The 23,206-nt window shown below is 37.1% G+C and overlaps 1 protein-coding gene across 1 annotated transcript in view; it reads left to right on the top strand.

The window, feature by feature from the left end:
• The window catches only part of LOC137260909 (twitchin-like), a 151,998-nt gene extending 129,474 nt beyond the window's left edge, over positions 1-22,524 (top strand). The window contains exons 80-98 of the mRNA XM_067798445.1: positions 26-229; positions 711-852; positions 1,326-1,525; positions 1,657-1,809; positions 2,150-2,195; positions 2,752-2,829; positions 5,170-5,272; positions 5,588-5,705; positions 6,466-6,638; positions 6,803-6,854; positions 7,247-7,391; positions 7,953-8,133; positions 8,750-8,971; positions 9,123-9,253; positions 9,573-9,729; positions 18,499-18,621; positions 19,335-19,643; positions 20,024-20,259; positions 20,760-22,524. Coding sequence (XP_067654546.1) covers positions 26-229; positions 711-852; positions 1,326-1,525; positions 1,657-1,809; positions 2,150-2,195; positions 2,752-2,829; positions 5,170-5,272; positions 5,588-5,705; positions 6,466-6,638; positions 6,803-6,854; positions 7,247-7,391; positions 7,953-8,133; positions 8,750-8,971; positions 9,123-9,253; positions 9,573-9,729; positions 18,499-18,621; positions 19,335-19,643; positions 20,024-20,259; positions 20,760-20,762 — 2,776 coding nt within the window. The 3' untranslated portion in view covers positions 20,763-22,524. The remainder of the gene's footprint in view (positions 1-25; positions 230-710; positions 853-1,325; positions 1,526-1,656; positions 1,810-2,149; positions 2,196-2,751; positions 2,830-5,169; positions 5,273-5,587; positions 5,706-6,465; positions 6,639-6,802; positions 6,855-7,246; positions 7,392-7,952; positions 8,134-8,749; positions 8,972-9,122; positions 9,254-9,572; positions 9,730-18,498; positions 18,622-19,334; positions 19,644-20,023; positions 20,260-20,759) is intronic.
• Positions 22,525-23,206: the final 682 nt, after the last annotated feature.

Genomic DNA, 23,206 nt, shown 5'->3' with positions numbered 1-23,206 from the left:
TTGTGATTCCATACCAATGTTCCAGTGGTGCCTTTGGTGTTGTCCATCGCTGTGTAGAGAAGGCAACAGGCCGTGTGTTTGTGGCCAAGTTCATCAACAGTCCCTACCCCTTGGACAAGGCCACTGTGAAGAACGAGATCAACATCATGAATCAGCTCCACCATCCCAAGCTCATCAACATGCACGACGCCTTTGAGGATAAATATGAGATGGTTCTCATCCTGGAGTTGTAAGTAGCTCTTCCATGATGGCTGCTCAGAACATACCTTACAGAGCTAAAATGTTGATCCCCTTCAGAACTAAAATGTTCATACCAGCCAGTTGTCATTATCAGTTTGGGACAAGCTACTTGGTATTGCCTTGCACAGCTTTCATAAGCAGATCAAGGAATTTTCAAATGGGAGATTCAAACTACCCATCAAATATGGGATAATGTTTATCATTTTGCTTTAGTATCATTCACTGAAATAGATATGTTTCTCCTTCCATCACTGACTTTGTTAGCAATGGATGGGTACCAGGAAGGGTCAGATGGTTAACCGCATTTGACAGTTTGATTGCATACTCCTGAAGGAATTGAGAATGTACTCTGATTCCATAACCAGGCTGATATTGGGCTTTGAGTGTATTATTGAGATGGAAATGGCACAATGCCAATATTTTGTGATCATTGCTGTTATGATTATTATGATGACTGTTTGCATCCACAGTTTGGCTGGTGGTGAGTTGTTCGATCGTATCGCTGCTGAGGATTACAAGATGTCTGAGGCAGAGGTGATCAACTACATGAGACAAGTCTGTGAGGGTCTCAAACACATGCATGAAAACAGCATAGTCCACCTTGATATCAAGGTATGGTGAAGTTTAGTTTTTCTGAATGTTATATATTTTTAATTAACATTTCAGCATGAAAAAATCAGTGTACATTTCACACTCTGTGTGTTCAAGGTGTTAATGTTACAGTGCTGGTTCATTATTGCTAAGTTTAAGGTAGATTCCCTATACGCCAACAACATGTCAAGACCATTTTGGATGTAGTTTGCCATGTTTCAAGGAATTAGCATGAAACTTGCTAATTCTGAATTCACTAGATTCAGTTTATTTAGGGTTCAGCTTTAATTAGTATAGAAATATCCTAATGATATAGGGCGATTGGGTAGTCCAGTGGAAAAAGCACACCAAAGACTTGGGTTCAGTTCCTAATATGGGCATAATGTTTGAGGCCCATTTCTGGTGTTCCTTGACGTGATATTGCTGAAATATTGTTAAAAGTGGCATAGAACTCACTCAGTCCGTCCTAATGTTATGTTATTGATTTGTTACAGCCTGAGAATATCATGGTTGAAACCAAGAAGAGCACAAATGTCAAGATCATTGACTTCGGTCTTGCCACCAAGCTCAATCCTGATGAGATTGTCAAGGTTACCACAGCAACAGCAGAGTTTGCAGCCCCCGAGATTGTGGATCGTGAACCTGTTGGTTTCTACACCGACATGTGGGCAGTCGGTGTGCTCGCCTATGTTCTGTGAGTATCATGACCCATTTAGATAAGAAAGAGAATGACATTTTCTGAAGCTGTCAAGATGATATTTGTTTCATGCTGCATGAATTGCACTGAAAAGTAGTTTCATATCATTTGTCTGCTTTATTATCCAGGTTGAGTGGATTGTCCCCCTTCGCCGGCGAAGATGACCTTGAGACTCTACAGAATGTGAAGCGTTGTGACTGGGACTTTGATGAGGAAGCGTTCAGCAATGTCTCCAAAGAGGCTAAGGCTTTCATCAAGGCCCTCCTGGTCAAACAGGCACCGTAAGTAGCTTTCAAGTCTGTCTTGGTAGGGTGTGAGTAAGTAGGAATTGACCGAGTCCCCCTTTCAGCTGACACCCTAAGTGGCCTTCAGGAAATCCCTCCTAATGAATGACACGGCCCTATTACTAGTAGCTGTAACAACAGCTTTAACAACAGTTACCGTTACATCTTCAGAGTTTTTAAACTTTGGCAGCTTTAAGACATAAGGATGAACCTTCAGTTACTGATGTCAGTTCAGATGGGTTTTGTCGATATTGAGTTTTGGGCTTGAAGCAATAAACGATTAGCCATTCCTTGAATTCAAAACACAGTCATCCTGTATCTTGTTTTGTCATTATAGTAAGAGGATGAACGTCCACGATGCTCTGGAACACCCATGGCTCACTGTAAGTACACTTGTACCTATGCTTTTCCTTTTATCTTTTGGATGGAATTCCAAAGAACTGGCAGTGATAGTTTCTCTCAGCTATAAACACTTCATTTATATAACTGATTTAAGCAGTTCATGCTACCAAAATGGTATCTTCTGAAACCATCAGTTAAAACATGGCAGCCATGTGGTTAAAGCACACACAGAGCAATCACCAAGATTTCATTCGCAGTGAGTATTCAGTGTGTGAAACCTATTTCTAAAGTGATTTGCTTTCACAGTTTGGGAACTCCTAAACCTGATTCATAATACAATGGCAATGTGATGATATGGGTTACAGTTCAACTTCAGGAACCCATTCTGGCTTTTGGAGGCAACACATGTGATCAGGTGGTCAGGTTTATCCCTAATGTGAAAGTTGATGCTCATGATGTTATTCACTGGATTGTCTGATCCAGACGGGATTATTTACAAACTCATATGTCTGGAATATAAATAGTTAACCAACAAAAAACAAACATACATCAACTCAACTGCGATACAGCTAACAAAACCCATCCTCTTGTGTACAGGGTGACCACAGCAACTTGACAACAAGGATCCCATCTAGTCGCTACAACAAGATCAGACAGAGGATCAAGGAGAAATATGTAAGTCAGGCGACACAATGTGGACACAATGTGGACACAATGTGGACACAATGTGGACACAATGCACCTGGAAATGTCTGCTGTTAGTTTGGGTTCATGACTGTCAGATCAGACAAAAGAAGTTCTTGTCTTACAGATTTAAAAGACCAATATATGTGAACAAGTAAATGCATAACAAAAATACTTTTATGAAAACAGCATAAAAGATGATTTCATATTACTGTAAATATCTGTTTATAGGAGTATTTTCTATTACTTTCCTTTAACACTGGAGTGATATATTAGAGTGTATTGAAACAGAAATGTTTAATTTAGCCACATTGGGTTGTTTTTCTCAATATGGGTAAGAGTGATGAGATTATGAGTAATGCAGGAACTGGAACAAATTGACTGATCTGAGCCATCAATACAACGTTAAAGAGAATTCATTCCTCTCTGCCGAAACACACCAACAATGCATATTCAGCTTTTACTTGAAGTGAATTGCGAAATAGTTATTTTGGTACGCCATGCCAAGGTTCTGTATGCATCACAATACACAGATCATGGTTCAGTACAATAATGTTTGGTTCATTAACAATAAAATTCAATAGAATAAATGTTCCCTTTGAAAGACACTGTCTGTTTCAATAAAGTTAAAAATTGTGACCCAAACGAAAGTGCCTTTACACGATCTTGTTCATCCAAATGAATTACCATGAGCTGCTGACAGTTGCTGCACAGAAACATCAGAAATGGTAGCTACTTACATGAAATATTTATGATGACATTCCAAAAGGAAGCTGCGGGAGGATGATGATATTTTCTGTACAACAATCGAACGTAATGTATTTTCAAAGTGGTTTTGGTGTAGTGAACTGAAAACAAAATACTATGGTGTACCACTTCACGCCTACCAGTATTTTGGCAGTACAATTCACATGAAATATGATCCCATATGGCAACATTGTCGTGTTGGCTCAGTCTTGTTGAAATACCGGAAGATTTTTAAATATACTTTGGGGCCACATTGCTAAACTGAATATGTGTTTTTAAGGTGTGTCTTTGTGAAAGCATGAATGTTCATTATCTAAGCAGAAATAATAGTTATTGAAAGCATGAAGGCCAAGCATGAATATTCGAATGTATATTGATTTGAAACCATTTGCATAAATGATGTTATTCTTTGATAATTTGTGATTGGTGTGTTTAACACTAAAACTGATATGATATAGAGCTTTTGCATCAATGAGCAGGTGACATCTGTAGTAGCTATTTAATTATTTATTTATTTATTTATTTATTTATTTATTTATTTATTTATTTATTTATTTATTTATTTATTTATTTATTTATTTATTTATTTATTTATTTATTTATTTATTTATTTATTAGGTGCACAGCTTATATTCCCTTGATCATTAGATGTCAATCTCAACAGCTCCTCATATTATCAATCTCAACTCCCTGGGGAACACACAGCTATCAGTGTCAATGTGATTGTTTTGCATGTCTTTGTTTTACCAGACCTGAAAAACAAATTAAGGTACAGAACATTGGCCATGCACTTCTCTCCCATGCTGAATTTCTACAAGTGCTCTGTGTAAATCAGTGCTCACAATGTTGATCACTTGAGTCTCTATCTATTCACAGACCCACATGGGTACACTGAGAACTGTTCCTGGTGTTCACCAAAATACTCCTTACATCGACCACTGGTCAATATTTGCATCTAGTGTAATACCTTAGACTTGTGTCTTATGTTAAGCAATTTGGAAAAATCAAGACATTACTTCACTAAAAGGACTCCATTCTTTTGACTTATTATTTTCAGTGTTTGGAAAAAATCTGAAAAAAAATGAATGTGCTATCAAATTGTTTCTGGAAATAGCTGTGCACACACGTGTTAGAAAGCATTCATTTTCCACACTAAAATACTAGAGAACCAGTATAGTTTGTATATATAGCCTTGGATGTTTTGAATACAAGCATGGTTTTGTTTTATGCACAGTTATGATGGTTGATGGATGTGTTGTTTTTCCTCATCACTACTAACCGTTTGTTACCTCGTCATGATTGTTCTAGCATGGTTTGTAGCACGGAGATGTCGGCTACAGTTACAGGTAAATATATTGTACCTGCACAAATATCTGAATCTTCTAAATTTGAAACGAAGCAATATGTTTTGAATATAGGCCATAACATTTTTTTAGTTTGTTTTATGGGTCATAAAATTTTACAATTTTTAACTTCAAATTCAATTGAAATCAGAATTTCTTTAATACTGACAGGAGTAAAAATTGCTTTGACAGTAAATTAAAAATGAGCATTTAGATTTGACCACCTTTCCCTTGTGTTCAGGCTGACTGGCCCCAACCCATGCCTGCCATTGGTCGTATCGCCAACTTCTCATCGCTCAGGAAACACCGACCCAAGGAGTACCAGATCTATGACAGCTACTTTGGTGAGGACAGCAGATACACCAAATATAAGAGCATTGATGGAGACAGTTTGTTTAAACTTGGGACAGATTGGTAGACAAGTGGTCAAGGCACCTGGTTCAATACCCCACTTGGTTCAATGTGTGAAGGCTATTTCTGGTATCTCCTACCATGATATTGCTGAAATATTGCTAAAATCAGTGTAAACCAAATTCACTCACTCACTCATTCAAACATACATTGTTGCATACATCATCCAGTAAACATTAGATAAACCTGCACTGAATCTTAATAAGATATATAAACACTAATTGATTGTCATTGTTATGTTATTTCAGATCGCAAAGAGGCTGTTCCAAGATTTGTGCGCCGCCCACGTAATGCCACTGTTCCTGAAGGACAGACGTGCAAGTTCGACTGCAAGATCATAGCTGCATCTCCACCAATCGTTACTTGGTGAGACTATAGTTTGTGTCATACCTCAATCTTCCAATCATACATCTTCACAAGTATATGGACTAATCATATACTGAACAACAAAAGAAATGCAACACTTGGGTTTTTGTCAAGTTTTTAAATGGAAGACTTATGAGATTTCATTTTTTCTAAACTTGCATTTCTTTTACTGTTCATTATATTTGCTTTTAGCTCATCGAGCTAGAGTTGTGAAAATTAATGGATAATATATGTTACTGATTATTCATTCAAACTTTCTTCATTATCAAAACAGTGAGATGACATATTTGAGATTAAAAGACGTGATTCTTTAGACAAAGAGTTATCTACCTTGAGGTTCTTTTTCGTTAGTCAATAAATAAGCTATTTACACAATACATCTCACAGAGTTATCTCACATCAGTTGTGGAGTCATCTCATAGACGGCATCCTTGCCTTGTCATTAAGCTGATAGGGTTCAGTCATTGGCCGTGTGAATATTTAGGCTGAGCTCAGACTTAGTATGAGAATCCCGCCATGATATTGCTGGAATATTACTAAAAGGGGTGTAAAACACAACTCACTCACTCTATCGGAAGGACTTAGATTCAAATTCCATCAAGGAACTCAAAACTTTTTTGATACTACATTGGCATTCAAATTGGGGCTTAAACCATAATCGCCTGTCTCTATGACACATCAGATAAATGTCGACAAGGATTGCGTTTTCACACCTTGATGTCACACCCTGACTTCACACCCTGACTTTCAATTCCCCCAGGTACAAGAACGACAGTCTGCTGACACAGAGCATTAAATACATGCAGAAATACATGGGCAATGAGTTTGAGCTGAAGATCTCTCGCGTCAAGATGGAAGACAAGGGAGAGATCCTTGTTCGGGCTGAGAACTCTTTTGGCAGGAAGGAAGAAAAGTGCAAACTTAACATTGAGCGTAAGTTTCCTTTTTATCCCAAAACAATAATCAGGTTCTATGTGATTTTTTAAGTCAACAGTTTACTAATTAACATATCAATATCTGGGTAGGTAATAGCTGTACATATCCATCCTAATGATGAAATTCTTTAATTTTGATTGTTGACATCTTTTCTCCTTCAGCTGGACTGGATGCTTTCAAGCCTCCAAGCAGAGAAACAACTCCCATGAGAAAGTAAGACATAGCTTCATTCATCTGATTTCCTTTCGATAACAGTAAACCATTAAACACTGATTATGATCAACTGGTTTGAGAGGAATGGGGTAACTTAATGGATAAGGTGTTCCACTGCAAAACAGAATACTCAAGTTTATTTCTTATTTGGATCAAAAAGTGTGTTCTACAGTTTTTTGACTTTGCTGAAAATGGTTAAAACATCACAATATAAGATTTTATGTCCAGATATTTTCACGTCATATTTATTATGTTTGTTGAACACAGGGTAGCCTGGTGGTTATATTGTTTCCTCGTTAAACCCCAATTTGTGTCTTCTGATTTGTTTGTATAACACCAAAACCTGCCTTCATAAGTTATGTCTCATTATATATGTATTTATCTCTTCCAAGGAAGCGGGAATACGAAGAAATCCAGTTTGAGAAACCAAAGGAAGATGAACCACCAAACTTCAACTTTGACCTCCGACCTCGTACTATCCAGGCTGGTACAGAGTTCAAGCTCATCTGCTGTGTCAAGGCTCATCCCCCACCCAAGGTGCATACCACGGTTCATCAGAACCAGATTACACTGATGCTGCAGTGAAATTTGATAAAACCACACAAACATGCAAATTGACATAAGAATTTCTACAGAATGTTTTCTGGATCCCAAACCAACATGGTTTTGACAAATAGTGTTTCAAAGATTCATGGTCAGTATCAGTAAGAAGTTGTTTATGATAATAATTTTTAAAAATAAAGGACATTTTATATCTGCCAAATAAATTCCTTGAGGCATGTTCAAAATGTACAATTTCAACATGGTCAGTGGATTAGTGTGCGCTTGATTTTCATTTTCAACTTTTAGGAATCATACAACCCAAGCTGACTGTGAGGAACTTGAATATTAATGCTTAAATTACTATTCATTACCACTGGGCACCCTTTCGCTGGAACCAAGGCATAATTTTAGTAAAAACACTTGCCTACAGAGATACCATATGTGCTCTTTGTGCTCCACACAATGTTTTAAATTTGCCATATAAAAGTTGTGAAATAGTTAAAGTTTTAAAGAGATTCAATGCCAGTGTCTCAGTGCATTTGTCCACACTTCCAGGTACAATGGTCGAAGGATGGCCGTGACCTGTCTGACGGCGACCACTACAACATTACCTACTCTCACGGTGTGTGTACTCTCGAGATCCAGAACGCCCGCGTTGAGGACACTGGCAGATACACATGTGTGGCCTCTAACCCACTGGGTGACCATGAGACCAACACCCGTGTCACAGTTGAAGGTGAGACAGACTCCAGTCTGATGATTAAGAAACTGACATTACTAGGCCTCTACTAGTCCTTGTCATGCTACCATATAGTTTTATGTTGAAGGATCAGAATTATAATTGTCTCAGTTCAACATGCTGTTTATGAAGGGCTGGGGTAGCCTAAGGCTTAAAGCATTTGCTTGTCACACCAAAAACTGAGGTTTGATTTCCCACATGGGTAGAAAGTCTGTTTCTGGTGTCCCATGCTTATATCCTAAGAATATTGCTAAAAGGAAAACTATACCCACTCCCTCACTTTGTAGAACAGAACCCTGTTCTGTCACTGAGCTGAGAAACAATTTGTGATGCTTTTCACAAATATTTGTCACCTTCACCTTGATATTTGCTTTTGTCAGGTATGAAGCCGAATGTTCGATCACACAAAGTCACATACATGCTGTCAATCCTTGCTTCAGTATAGCATCCAGTGCACAAACAGTTTTGTCGAGAAACTGCCACTTACTACACTAAAACAAGACTTTGTACCCAAACCAAAATGTTTGCTCAACTCTCTTTATGGAAGAACTGAATTGACTCACCATAATTATTTATCAAACTGTAAACTCATTTTGTTTGTACCTGTCTGCAGACCGTGTCCATGCTGGGGTGAAGGACAGTGACAGCAGCTCCAAGAGAACTGTGTCCCGTATGGCACGCCGGACCAAGTCGGGCGTCAACATTGAGGAATACGAAGAGTCCTCCTTCTCCACATCTTCCTCCTCCTCGTCCTCCAAGACACGCCGCTTCCAGCGAGAGGAAGTTACAGAATCCTCTTCTTCCTCCTCTTCCTCACGGAGAAAAGAGGAAAAACGTAAGTTGCTAATTGGAATAGTCAGAAAGCAATGGAATAAATTAGTTTATCCTTTCTTCAAGAAGAAGAAGCCATTTCTCTTTGCGTAGGATGATGCAGTAGCTCACTCACTCACTCACTCAGTCACTCATATTAATGAATGTTGTTTCAGCTGTGGAGGTGGCGCCACAGTTTTCTGAAAACCTCTCCCCCGTGTCCTTGACTGAGGGAGAGCGACTAGCTCTACAGTGCACCGTGTCCGGCAAACCAGAACCCAATGTTGAGTGGTACTTTAATGGACAGGTGAGTTACTTCCTCCTAAATGATGTCAGAATCGATCGCTTGATCGATCGTCTAAAGCCACAAGCCATCTTGCAGCATCTGAAGAATATTTTCTATAGAATCTAAAGCTAGTACCTATTCTAAAATGAGAACCATTTCTGCATATTGATCAATTAAATGTCTATCCCAAAATATTCCTTGTCAACACGTTCTTTGCTTGTTTAAGACAACTGTCTATCAAGCTCTGGTTTCCTAGCACCAAGCCAAGCTACATATGGAGAACTATCTGATATTCAAGGTCACATATCCACTATTACACCAGTTTCATCTCTTGTTTCAGATGCTGAAATCGGACGATGTAGTATCTCTAAGTTATAGCAATGGTGTGTGTAAATTAGTTATTTCGGACACAGTTATAGACGACGAAGGTACCTACGTATGTAAAGCTTCCAACCCCGCAGGTGTCGCATCTACCAGAACCAACGTTACCGTTAAAGGTAGGGGAGATAACTCTTGTCATGTATAAGTGTATATTACTCTAATTTAGCATGGAATGACAGGCAGATTGGGCGTCGAAATAATCATATGTATTAGTATATGTAATAGTTTCTAAATTGATATTCTTTTCTTTTTCATCATATGGTCCTCGTTTACACTGCAGTAAAAATTTCAGTTTCTATAAATGTATGTTCCCCATTCTGCATTAGTGACACTAAAGACAAAGTGGACAAACTGAAAATTTCAACTTTTCAGCATTTACTGGGGAATTTTGAAATAACATATAGGCTAAAATACAAACAAGAATATGCTTCAAAACTTTAAAACAAAACTGCCATATTTCTTTATCAGAGGGAGCTTTTGCAAAATTTCAGTTTAACTGATATGCAAAACAAGAAACTGTTCTGATTATCTAATGACAGAAATCGTGAATATATTTTTGGTGATATGTCTGTGAAATTGTGCACTCAGTCTTCAATACAAATAATGTCCACAAAATGGTCATGATCCCTAACTTTTTTTGTTAAGCATAGTTTGTTATAACCTTACAAGAATCAGAAATTTTGAAATTCTTGTTGTGACCTTCACAATGCCTGTCATTCCTTTGTATACATATGTACCGTAGATTGTGCTCTTGTATTAACATCATTATACAATGTACAATGTATAGTCTGTTTCACCATGTATAGTCACTTTCTCAAAGTATAGTCAGTTTCACAAATTATACTGTTTCACAGAACTAATCAGTTAGCATGCATGTTGTAAAATTAATTGTACAGTTGCTAATTTGTTGGAAAAAAGTGCACTTCTAACTGACAATATCTCATGTAATCTTTGACACATACTCAAAAACAGAAAGCACTTTATTCCACCTGTTGTAGAGTAGATATCTTTTACGCTATCAGTAGATATTAGTTCTAATCTAGGGTAGCATTATAACTCTTATTATTTAACAATGATTTTAGGAGCTATTTATTTATGCTCCCTGCAAAAATGGATTCATCTAACCTTGACCTTTTGATGACCTGGCCTTGACCCCATTGTGTTCCAGGCAAGGTCACTCCCAGTGCTCCCAAACCAGCGGCAGCTCCTGCTGAACCAGAAAGTAATGAACTTGCTTGAGTTTATTTTGCTTTTTGGATAAACTATTAGGGTTATTTGTGTGACATGCTTTTTTAATTAGAATTTTTAATTAGAAGAATTTAGAAACATAGAAAATTCTCTTTTTCAGATTCATCCATGTATATATTTTCATTATATTATTTATTTTGAATTGTACATGTATTTTCCAGTTTTATTTATATGTAATATATAGATGTGTCTGTGATATTGTATGTGTTTTAACATTCCTTTGTAACCATGACAACAGTAGATAATCCTGATAGCGCTAACTGACAATTCATATATCGCTTTCAACACTGCCCTAATGACTGTGTATCCTACCAGTCCCAACTGTAGAATAAGCTTGTTGTTGCCATGATAACAGAATCATGTAACAGTTTTGGTGAACATTTTGTTTTGTGTGACAGAAACAGATACTTTCTGTGTGTATGACAGTGATAGTGTGGAAAATAAACTACAGTTGTATTTTGGTAATTGTTTCATGAACTGTTTTGGGAGTTCTATGTTTTCTTGTAATTTGGAACCACTTTATATATGTGATTGATTGAAACTCTTAAGTGGCTTTGACAACACATGTAACATATATCTATTTTTGGAGAATTCAGAATTAAACTGAAATTCTATGTCATTAAGTTGAATCAAACCTTTTCAAGTCTTGTCTTGTGAACAAAATGCAATCTTGTTCTTATTGTCTTGGACATTTGTTTTTAATTTTTGACATTTTTCACATTTTGACAAATAAAATAACTACGTGATAGTGATGATTGTGAACACTCTAAATTACATGTGGAAAATTGTGAGTTTGTGAATAAAAATGAAATCTTCATTCATCATATTGTGATTGTGGTATGTGAGCTCACACAGCTCAGAGTGTGGCCCCTCTAACATTCTGACCTTTCACACTGAGTGGCCTTGACCTCAAGGGTCCTAGTAAAACTGTCATTTAAGATATCAGACAGTGTGGAATTTTGAAAGAATGTAATAGTTCATGGAAACATGAAACATGAAATTGTTTATCCATGAAGTTAGTTCTGAAGAACAAGATGGCTGTAGTGACAAAACTAAAATCAGTGTCATACACAAAAATTTTTAAAAATTAAAAAAGAATGAGCAGTTATGACATTTGAAAATGTACAAGATATTATTCTGTTCAGTTCCAAAACAAAATGGTTATTCTACAAGTATGCTACCAGTAGAGCATTACCTTGTGTCTGGCTTTTAGGAATGTTATATAATGAAAAGACATAGAGACTGACATCCTACTGAACATCAAGATACAGAGAAGCCTTGTTACTTTGATCTTCACTGTTTCCATATTTCATGGAACAGTGCTATGTGCTATAGTGTTATGTTAAACAACAATGAAACAAACAGATCTAAAACTGGATCATGGTGAAATACATACTCCCCTGTCAGTAGAAAACATTCATCAAGTTGATATATCAGAATGTATTTTGGATCAAACACAAGGTATAAATTAATTTGATCAGCTGAACAGCTAGCATTTCAGTGTCCAGTATATACAGTCATAAGGTTACTGAGCCCAGTGACCATGACATGCATTGGAAATATCTTGCTGAGTCTGCCCCTATCAGGAGCATAGCTACCATTATGAAAAAAGCCAGGCTTACACATGATTCTTAGTAAAAAAGTTGCGCAAACCCTCAATACTACCTCAAATACAAAACTTTGTAAACTATCGGTCTTACACGAAAAAAATTGGAATCAGACAAAAATTTCATAGATGTCTACATCTTCATTATTGTTTACACAACGTTTCTGGGCTACTCCTTGCCACTTAATCAGATGGAAGAAACGATTGGCTCGCTACTTGCCTGAGTATTAATGTCTGCTCCAAAGATCTCAAGCTAACATGGCTTCTCTGTATCAAGTGATGCTAGCTGCTCCAGTAGATAATGCTGCTTACATTGTGTTCTCTAGGCCAACCAGAGCTTGTAGCGCCCCTGTCTCCAGCAGACATGTCCGCACCTGCGCCTGCTCCAGAAAGTAAAAACTATCACTAACATATGTAAACCTGAGCCAAAGAAATATATCAAATTCTGTCTATCAGTAGCAGTTAGATGCAATATGATAATACACAAAGGAAAATTCCTGGGGTTAAATTTTTAGGAAACTCAAAATGATATGTCCCTTCTCAGATTAATATTCATATGCTGGTTTTCCTATTAGGACATATGGTCTTTGCATGGAATAACAGAAATTGTCCCTACATTTTAGAAATGATCAACTTCTAAAGCTTCTTAACTTGAGTGATAAGATATAGCACATGTCACTTTGTTAGTTCAGTAGACAATGATGTTGATCGTGTTCTTCCCTCAGGCCAGCCAGCCCTTGTTGAGTCCGTCCCCCCAGTGGACACACCTGCACCTGCTCCAGAAAGTAATTAACATGCGTCTTTTGGAATATATCCACACTGTCTTTTCAAACTTTCCTGGTCCAATCTTACATGTGATAAAATTCCAAACTGATAGCTGTTTCATGAAACCTCATTTCAACACAGTTTCTTTGCCTTTTATTCTCCAATAGTACTTAATACTAGGATCATTTATTGTACTAACTATGGTGCCTGTATTAACCAATCCCTGTTTACCTTCCCAGCGCCTGTTGAGGAACCAGCGGTGCCTGAGACCGAAGCAGAATCTCAGCCACAAAGTAATTAATATTTGTTCAGGACTTTTGATTTTCACCTCTCTCTTGTCTTATTCTTTTCCTCGGCTATGTTTTCAAAGCACCAAGTTCACTCAAACTTCTGAAAGAATTGGTCTGTTTTCACTGAATTTTCATGTTCTTATGAAATGAATTAAGACAAGTGATTAATGCAAAATGACTTTTCTTGTCTTGATTAACCAGTCTATTGAAACCAGCCCAGAGATCAGAAAGACTCAATGTTCACCTGCCTTTCTGATGGAACAATCAAAGTGCAATAAGAAAAATATTTCAATTCTTTCAATCTCTTTCGCTGATATATATATAAATATGCTCTTAACATGAGCAATTTGCAACATATTACATTCTTATTGGAATGCATTAGATCTTTAGAGAGTGCTTTCCTGAAAACTATTTCACCTCACTACTATGCTGAATTGTCATATCAAGCAGATATATACTTAAGTTTAAAAGAGTAATTGATTATCTATGAGTAATTTATATCTAATATGAATACACTACAACATTTCTGTCTGCTTCTGTCAGATCAACCAACAGAAGAATCTCCTAGTTCCCCTCCAGAACCAGCGACTCCTTTACAATGTAACTATACTAACACTCTATCCTAATCCATAGATAACTTTAACACTTACTTATACTCAACTCGTAAACTTACTTAACTCTAATGTATTTTTCACATTAACAATAATGAATACTAACATGAAAATAATGAATTTTTTCATCATGTGCATGAGAGTATTTGACATTTTTAGAGGACACTGGAATTCAGTGAATGAATTTTCATGGAGAATGGTATACTGAGCTGTTCTCTACGGAAGTAACATGCCGTATGCATTCAGCTGATTCTAAAAACGTCAAATATTGTGTGATCATTTTCAGAGACGTAAGCTTTATTAAATAAATTATACACTTCTGCAAAAGTTGCAGACATTAGAAGTGTAACAATGCTTTCCAATTTCCTGAATTGTCTCCTGTGTGTCAAGCAGTTGACTCCCCTTTCTGGGAGTTGTCTCCCATGTGTCAAGCAGTTGTCTCCCCTTTCTGGGAGTTGTCTCCCATGTGTCCAGCAGTTGTCCTCCCTGTGTCTGTGCCGGTATTCCAAGCTTATTCCTCCTTTTCCTCCCAGCTGAAGAGAGTGCACCTGCACCTGCACCTGCACCTGCCCCTGCCCCAGAGGCTGAGGCTCCCGCCCCTACACCAGAGGCTGAGGCCACACAACCAACAGGGGGAGAAGAAAGTAATGGACAGTGTTGATTGGAGTGTTTGGTTCACACTGTTTCTTTCATTCTTCTTAGGAACTTATGTTTCTTTACCTCTCTACACTTCTTCAGGCATATTTCACTTTGAATATTTTGGTTACCAAAAGTATATGATTGAATAAGATTCCCATGGATTACTTATGAATATGATTATCCCCCAAATATGATTTTGATCACAATAGAGACCATGAATATGTTGAATCAAATCAAATGAAATATGCCAGTGCTTCATCTCCTTTCCTTCATGTTTGCTTTGTCTTTCAGTTTCTGGTGAATGACATTCTCAGATACCCTTGGTATTTAAACTGTTTAATTGTTGCATATCCCTCACAGTCTGGAAACAGTATTGGCTGTTTGTTGGTCACAGTACCAACAAAATGCATAGGCCATGCTCTACATCCACCGACATGCATAAATCATGCATTTTGACCAACATGCATAGATCATACACTGTGACCAACATGCATAGATCATGCACTTTGACCAACATGCAGAGATCATGAAAACACTGCATCCAGCATGCATAGCTCATGCACTTTGTCTAACATGCATCAATCATGCACTGTGACCAACATACATAGATCTTGCAACATGTCCATCATGACTAGATCTTGCAATCGTGTTTCCATCATGCACAGATCATGCACAGCATCCAATGTGCATTATTAATGCACTGTGACCAACATGCATAGATCTTGCAACATGTCCATCATTCTCAGACAATACATTATGACCAGTATGCACTGTGTCCAACATACATGCATTTTAACTCTGACTCATTCACCCATCCTGCACATGAACAGTGTGTGACATTGAATTGGTAGATCAATGCTTATTATGTAAGCTACTAGACTGTCTGGCCCAGAGAGTTTTCATGTAGTGAAAACATATCTGAGCAAGCAATTTAAATCTCAAACAAGCAGAACTAGGTAAGGGCAGGCAACACTGAAACAAAATACTGGTGTATGGTCTTAAGTCATATTAAACAGACTTAAATTCTAAAAAAACCAAACATACCCTGGGTGATGAGAATGACATCTTTTACCGTTCTGTTTCATCTTCTCCTTCTTCAATTCTTATTTCTAGTTGGTTTTATCTTGTTTTGTCTTGTGTGAATTTCATCTTTTTTCAGAGTTTGACGTGTGAATTTTGCTGACCATGCTGATAAATCATATAATGAATGCATCATTGTGTCTTTCTAGCTAGAAATAAGATGACACTCCTTTTTATAACATGCCCACAATAGTTGCAAGGGTGTGTGACAAGTTTAGTTTGCTTGACTAAATTGCACAACTTAGTCGGGTACATTTGTCAATGCCATGTGTTGTAGTACTTTACAAATGTCATTTACTTACTATGTTCTACTCTTTCATTTGTTCAGAAGTAAAACAGAACTAACGTGAAAAAGTATAAAAATAAGTAAGGCGATACTTTTTAAATATAAATTATTTGGGATTTAAAAAGTACAAATTGAAAAAATGACTCAGGGAGACGGTACTGAAATTGTTTGTGGTGCCATTAAGACTTGAATAAAAAGGTTCCACATGGTTCTTGTTGTTTTGACCTTTGATGCAAGCTCCTCACAGCAATAAGTCCATTTGCAAAGCTCTCTATTCTTTGACACATGTGTTGTGCACTGAGTTGGAGCTTGCTTATCCAGCCAAGGGAGGCCACTCTCATTCTTTATCTCCCGACTCATTGCACATGTTCAACCACAAGTACCATATGAAATTGACTCTTTTGAACAAAAGAAATAAAAAGTATCGCCAAACATAAAAGTTGATGTAAATTTGATTGCTCAAAATAATGTTTCTTTGTTTTCAGCTGAGCAGACTGCCGAATCTTAAGTCAGCCCATTGTCCTTCTCTACCTTAAGACCCCCCACTCAATGAACACATATTATTTTTTTATTTGTTTTTTAGTCAATTTTGAGTTCCCACAAGGCTTCAATATAATCTTGTCATTCATGAGATTGTCAGGTTTACCATAAAATTTGAAGTCTATTTACAAGATGAGATGAATCAACATATTCGAAGTAGTCTGAGCGAATTGTTAAAACAAATATTTTTGTAATGTATACATGACTAGTTGTAGTGTAAATAGTAGTTGCATGCCTAAGCATGAATAGAAATATATTTATATTTATATTCGTATTTATATTTATAGAATCTATAACATACATATTTTGAAGTATATAAACAAAAATGTTCTAAAAAGTGTAACAGATCCAAATATGAAATGGTCCAAAAAGTGTAAAGACATTCAAATATATTTAAAAAAAGAAATGCAAGCAACAGTTAAATTGATTCAAAATTTATGGTAACATTGATCATCTGGATACCATTCATGACATTTTTATATTTGCGGTCATTGGTCATTTCATTGATATGATTTTTATGAAGTCAGTTTGTTCAAAATATCTACAATCAAAATCAAACCCATAGATTAATTTTCCACCCACCCACCTCACAGACCACCCTCTGTATCCAAACAACCCTACCCACCTTCACTAGTCAACCTACCCCTGTATAAAAACTTCCTGCACTCTCAACCCAATAACTCACACCAGGGGAGTGAATCACTGGCTGGAAGCCATTTTGTTTTCTCACCACGAGAAAGCGTCCTGAGTGGCTGACACACAAGTCGTTGAGTTATCCCCCCCTTGGGATTGACTGCATTGACCAGGGAACTTCTCTGAATGCAACACAAGACCCAGGAATATTGCAGGACTAATTATTCAATAAGTTGAGAGTGCTTTGGGAGTCTCACTGCTGCCAGAATTACCATACAGGTACAATGGAGAAAATTTTATTTGCCTTTGAGTAAAAAGAAAAATTTTCATCCATTTTCACGAATATAATATGGGCAAAACATGTTGTTTTTTATTATAAATTTTATGATGTAAGATATATCAGTAAGTTTTACAGGAGTAGTTTTGAAGGATTTTTTTTTCATATTTTCAGCAGTTATGTCAGATGATTTAACAGTAAATAGTATATTTGTGTATCGTACGTAACGCATGTTGTTTAGCATTCATGGTGTAGTAGCTTAGACAAGCATGAGCACAAGATGGCACAATTGATTGTGGATATACACACACTGATGTCACACTTTATATCCTTGTATGACATAATTAAACATTTACTTTCAGCTGCCATTGTCTACATGATAGAAAAGAAATATATTTGTTATTTCTTTTTGTGATCGCTAATGAATGAAATATTTTTATACTTTCTTCGAAAAAATTTGATCTTTATCTTTACTAGGTTATATTGATCATCCATGAAAAAAGTTTATTAATTATATCTATGACATCAGAGATGGTAGTTGTCCGTCAAATAGTATTTCTGAAATTTTTTGGTCAGTACTTATGTTTTCTGTATTTCAAGTATGTCAGTGACAAGAGACGAAGAACAAATATTATTATTACGGAGTATATTTTGGTGTATATTTTCCTTTGAAATGCACCTCCCTTATCAAATGATGGTAGCATTAAATCTATCCTGATACCATTGAAATATAGAATCTACATGGTTTGAAGTACCTGCAGTCAAAGGATCATACTCAGTTAAGTGATTGCTAAATTAATGGAAATAGTTATAGTAGTAACATGTGCCAAATTTTCGCTTTTTTGTCTTTTGAATAATAATCATATAAATTTAGAAGTCACGTTCAGTGTATCTCCAATCCATATTTTAGAAGAACCCGTTGCCCCTGCTCCAGGGAAGAAATCTGACATTGAAGGCCCAAGTTTCCTAGACCAAGTTCAAGGTCAGATTGTGCTAGATGGAGACCAGGTGACCTTCCAGTGCAGGATATCAGGTAGACATAGTTTGATATCATATTACACCGACAGATATATAGTTTAGACCATGTTACACTTACTGAAAGATATCCAGTTTAGACCACATTACTTACAGCTTGATGGAATTGTAGTTAATACCTACTTACATACACTGACAGATGATGTTTTATACCATTTATAACATTTATACCAGATGATAGTAAATGAGAATCTACCCAGATTCTTGAAGCCACTGAGATGCGTAAACTTCACAAACATTATACATCAGAGTTCTTGCAGGTACAGATTAAGGGCAGTCTCCTTACTTTTGAAATAAAAGCTTCAACATACTAACATAGCAAGAAATATTGGGGTCAAACAATATTATACATTTCACACATGTGCACAGTTCATTCATCAGAACAAATACTGTGTTCAGGCCTCACTACTGTTTCAATTCATAATATTTCTGTAAAGGTATTGCACAAGCATTGTCCTAGTACTGGTTAATATTGTCCTTGTAGTCTGTACTTTCATTGGCTGTATGGTGTTGATTATTGTAAAAATGTTGTCCAAGTATTTTCCTAGCATGGACCTGGTACTGGTCTAGTATTGACCAATAATGTCCTTACTCTGTCTCAGGGCAGGCCTAGTATTCTCCAGTATAATCACAGAACAGGCCCAGTATTGTCCTAACACTGCCCCAGTATTGTCATCAGACAACAGACTCTAACAAGTCTTGTTTGGCCAGGTAACCCTGAAGTCCAATGGTTACGGGACGGCAAGACAATCAAGGACTGTGAAGACTTCCAGTACGAGAAATCTGGTGACACCTACAAACTAGTAATGGCTGAGGTGTTCCCTGAAGACAGTGGTGTTTACGAGTGTGTCGCAACCAACGCTGCCGGATCAACCTCAAGTGCTGCCTCGCTACTCGTACAAGTTCCCGATGAGAAACCCGCCGGTCCTGTTTTCGTCACATTCCCCAAGTCCCAAAACGCGGACGAGGGGAGTTCTGTCAAGTTGTCTTGCAGTGTAGAAAGCCAGTCTTCACCTACAGGTATATCACAATCGGCTTTTGTCACTTATAAGTCTTTTCCATCCAACATTCTAATTTCTATCTTCTCTTTTATAGTAAACACTTTTCTCAATTCTCCAGAAATTAGCCTTGAATTTAGAAGAAAAATATAAAAAATTATCATTATTATTAAATCATTATTATTAAAAATCATTACAATATAGATAAGAGGATGAGATGGTTACAATAGAAAACAATCCCGATTTGCATGGAAGGAAACTGAGTGAATGACTAGTCCGCTGTGCACCTACATAGGAGAATGGTGTGTTTGAGTGAAAGTTTTCTGTTGTTCGCAAACAACAGGATGCAAACATATCAAACAGATCTGAATCTAATATGTGAAACGTATACCATTGTTTCAGTTTCCTGGAGCCGCGCCGGCCGAGAAATTGAGGATACTGGACGGTTCAAATTCACCCAAGATGGCAAGAACTTCACTTTCGAGATTCCCGCCGTTTTGTCCACTGATTCTGGAGTATACACAGTGAAGGTCAAGGACGACTCCGGCAGTGCGACATGGGCGTTTTCTTTACATGTTGCCATTGATGAATCTGCAGGGGGTGATGTGGACGTTCAGCAATTTCTCAAGTCAGTCGCAGTAAGTAGTCGCTCACTCAAGTGGAAAAGTGTCTTCATATTTCATTAGGGTGTTGATTAAAGCTGCAGTCAGCAATGTTCCATCATGTGGCCAAATAAGTCAGTTTTTGTTTGTTTGTTTGTTTGACCACACTCAGCAATATCCTAGCTGAATAACTGAGTCAAAGCCAGTCAACATAAGAAGACGTGTCAATGAAGTCAGCAAGCCTGACCACCATATCATGCTAGTTGCTTCTTACAACAAGCATTGGCTGCTAGAGACCAATTCTAACCCAGATATTCATGGGTGTATTTAACCAATAAAATCAAGTCAGTGACTTTATCACAAAATTTCTAACAATTACTAAAGACTGAAATTAGTATGTTTTCTTTGGCAGCAAATACCCCTAAATGATTGATTATAAATAAAGTATGGTAATCGGTGTATAGTTTGTGATGTGTTTTCAGGAAAATAGTATCCAAGATGTGTTTAGTCATCAGGAACTGTCCTTTGTATTTCAGTAATCCAGACCCTGCCCATAGCCTGCCCGATTCCTCATGCCACCTCTATCGACCTGAGGCGTAGTGCATGATTGATTTACTGGACAGACTGATTTCACTATCGTCAAACTGTGATCCATCATCTATAAATAAGTATCACCATCCGAACTCCACCCAAGACAAAAAAATCAATAAAAATATGACCTGGTTTGGCAGAGTTTTCAACTCTTTCCACCAAAGCCTTGTCACACATTTGGAATATAATGTAAATTTATGCGGTGACCCGATTTTGAAGATTTGTATAGCGTGTTGTACTACAGGTCATTTGCTGAATTTGATTTCCTTTTCTATGGACTGTTAATATTATTGTGAAGATATTTAAATACAAATTCTAAGTTATTGGCAGAAATGCTAGATTATAGAAGAACATGACTTATGTTTTTGAAGAAGAATGGTCAATCTTGATCTTTGTTCCTATATATGAATGAACCCAACAACTTTTTTTAAAAGATTGTTAATGTCATATTTTCACTAATTATTAACCACACATTTTTGTTAAATATTGTAAATTTTGTTTTGGAGTACTGAATGAATGAATGACGAATGTTTGAGGGTCCTGATGGGGCAGACCAGAAGTCAAAAGTTGGTTTCTAAATAATTATTCAGATCAGGACAGAATTGGTATCGAGAAAAGTATGAATATAAAGATAGCTTTAAGCGAATGTTATATTGTAATCATGCCTAAGTCTTTCACATGTAAACTTTAATTCCACATGTTGTTTCATTGTTAATGGGTTGTACCAAACATTATCCATAGAACATTTATTTTTGGAGATATATTTGTGTAAATTATAATTGTAAATGTAAATTATGTAAAGCAAGATTATATCATTTTAGTTTAGAAAAATTACTAGTTAACTTTTGACTGCTGATACCCCCTTCTGTCCCCTCTGAAAGAAAGTGTGTATTTTCACTATACTGAGTAGACGCTGCTTCACAAACCTCTCAGCAGGTCGTCCCCACATCCTCATTTGAAGCTGACAAATATTGATGCAAGACCTAATAAGTCAAGTATTTCAAATTATTAATCAAGAGATTGCATGTTTGGAATGTAAAATAATACTTTCCCAACAAATTGCATTCAGTGTATCAAGATTTACACTTCATGAGGTGCATCTACATTTCTGAAAGTGATCATTCTGAATTTTATGTTTAGTTTCGGCTCACTAGATGTGGAGAGTTTTTTGTGTTCATAAAGATTTCATAGTTTTCATCTTTAGTTTGAAGTAGTTGTTGAAATTATCTGAGAAACTGCCATGGATCATACTGTATCATCAACACAAACTTGAGATGAAAACGGTCAAGGGAGATAACCTAAATATGCCTCTCAAGCAACCTAACTGCTGTTTCATTGTGAACACAATCTCAAACATTCATATCAATGGAGTCAATGAACTATAACCTTGTACTGGTTTTGACTGGAAAGTTAGTGTGAAATCCAAATAAGAAAGAACTGCAAACTTATGAATAATTATAGACGACAGCTTCAAATGAGCGTCTGTGGACATCTTGTACAGCCTGGTACCGTCAAGTACTGTTGTCAACTGTTCTCTGTGTGGCCTGGCTCTCTGCAACGATGTGTGCGAGTGTGTGGTGCGCACGTCGTGAGCGAGACACAGCCCTCTTCAAGCTGCTATGTTGGATTGAGTTTTGTTCAAGTTGGACAATGGTGCTGCTTCCCTTCCCGCCTGTATCAACCCAGAGTTCAATAAAACATGGAAAACAATACCAGTCTCATGTCACTTTTACTAGTTTGCTTATTGTTTAACATCTCACTCAGCAATATTCCAGCTATACTGTGATTGTCTGTAAATAATTGAGTTTGGACCAGCAATCCAGTGGACAGCAGCATGAGCATTGATATATGGGATCTGACATGTGGCCACCTAACCCATAAGTCGCCTCATATGACAAGCATTAATTGCTTAAGAAGTTTGTGGGTGTTATGTTGTACTGCACACTCTTTCAAGTACCTGTTCTACCATGCTCACCAAGCCATATGGCAGCAGTCTGTAAATAATCGTGTCTGGACCAGACAATCCAGGGATCAACAACATGAGCATCGACTGCGCAATTGGGAATCCATGACACGTGTCAACCAAGTCAGCGAACCTGACCACCCAATCCCGTTTGTCGCCTTTTATGGCAAGCATGGGTTGCTGAAGGCATATTCTACCCTGGACCTTCACAGGTCTCTGTAAAAGGAAATACATTCATTTGGAAATTTACCACTTTGGTGGATCTGATGCTGGCAACAACATCCTGATTATAGTCAGACTGGCTCAAAAACACAGACGAATTTGGAATCGAACTAGTAAACGAATAAACATAAAATGCTCAATGAAACGCCAATTATTCTGAAAACATCATACCAACTCTGAGGTTTTTGAAGATTTTTTTGTCCTAAA

Source organism: Haliotis asinina, chromosome 14, assembly GCF_037392515.1.
Source record: "Haliotis asinina isolate JCU_RB_2024 chromosome 14, JCU_Hal_asi_v2, whole genome shotgun sequence".
In the NCBI taxonomy this organism is placed as follows: domain Eukaryota; kingdom Metazoa; phylum Mollusca; class Gastropoda; order Lepetellida; family Haliotidae; genus Haliotis; species Haliotis asinina.
Note: the sequence above shows the minus strand (reverse complement) of the source record. Positions and strands in the feature narration are given on the sequence as shown.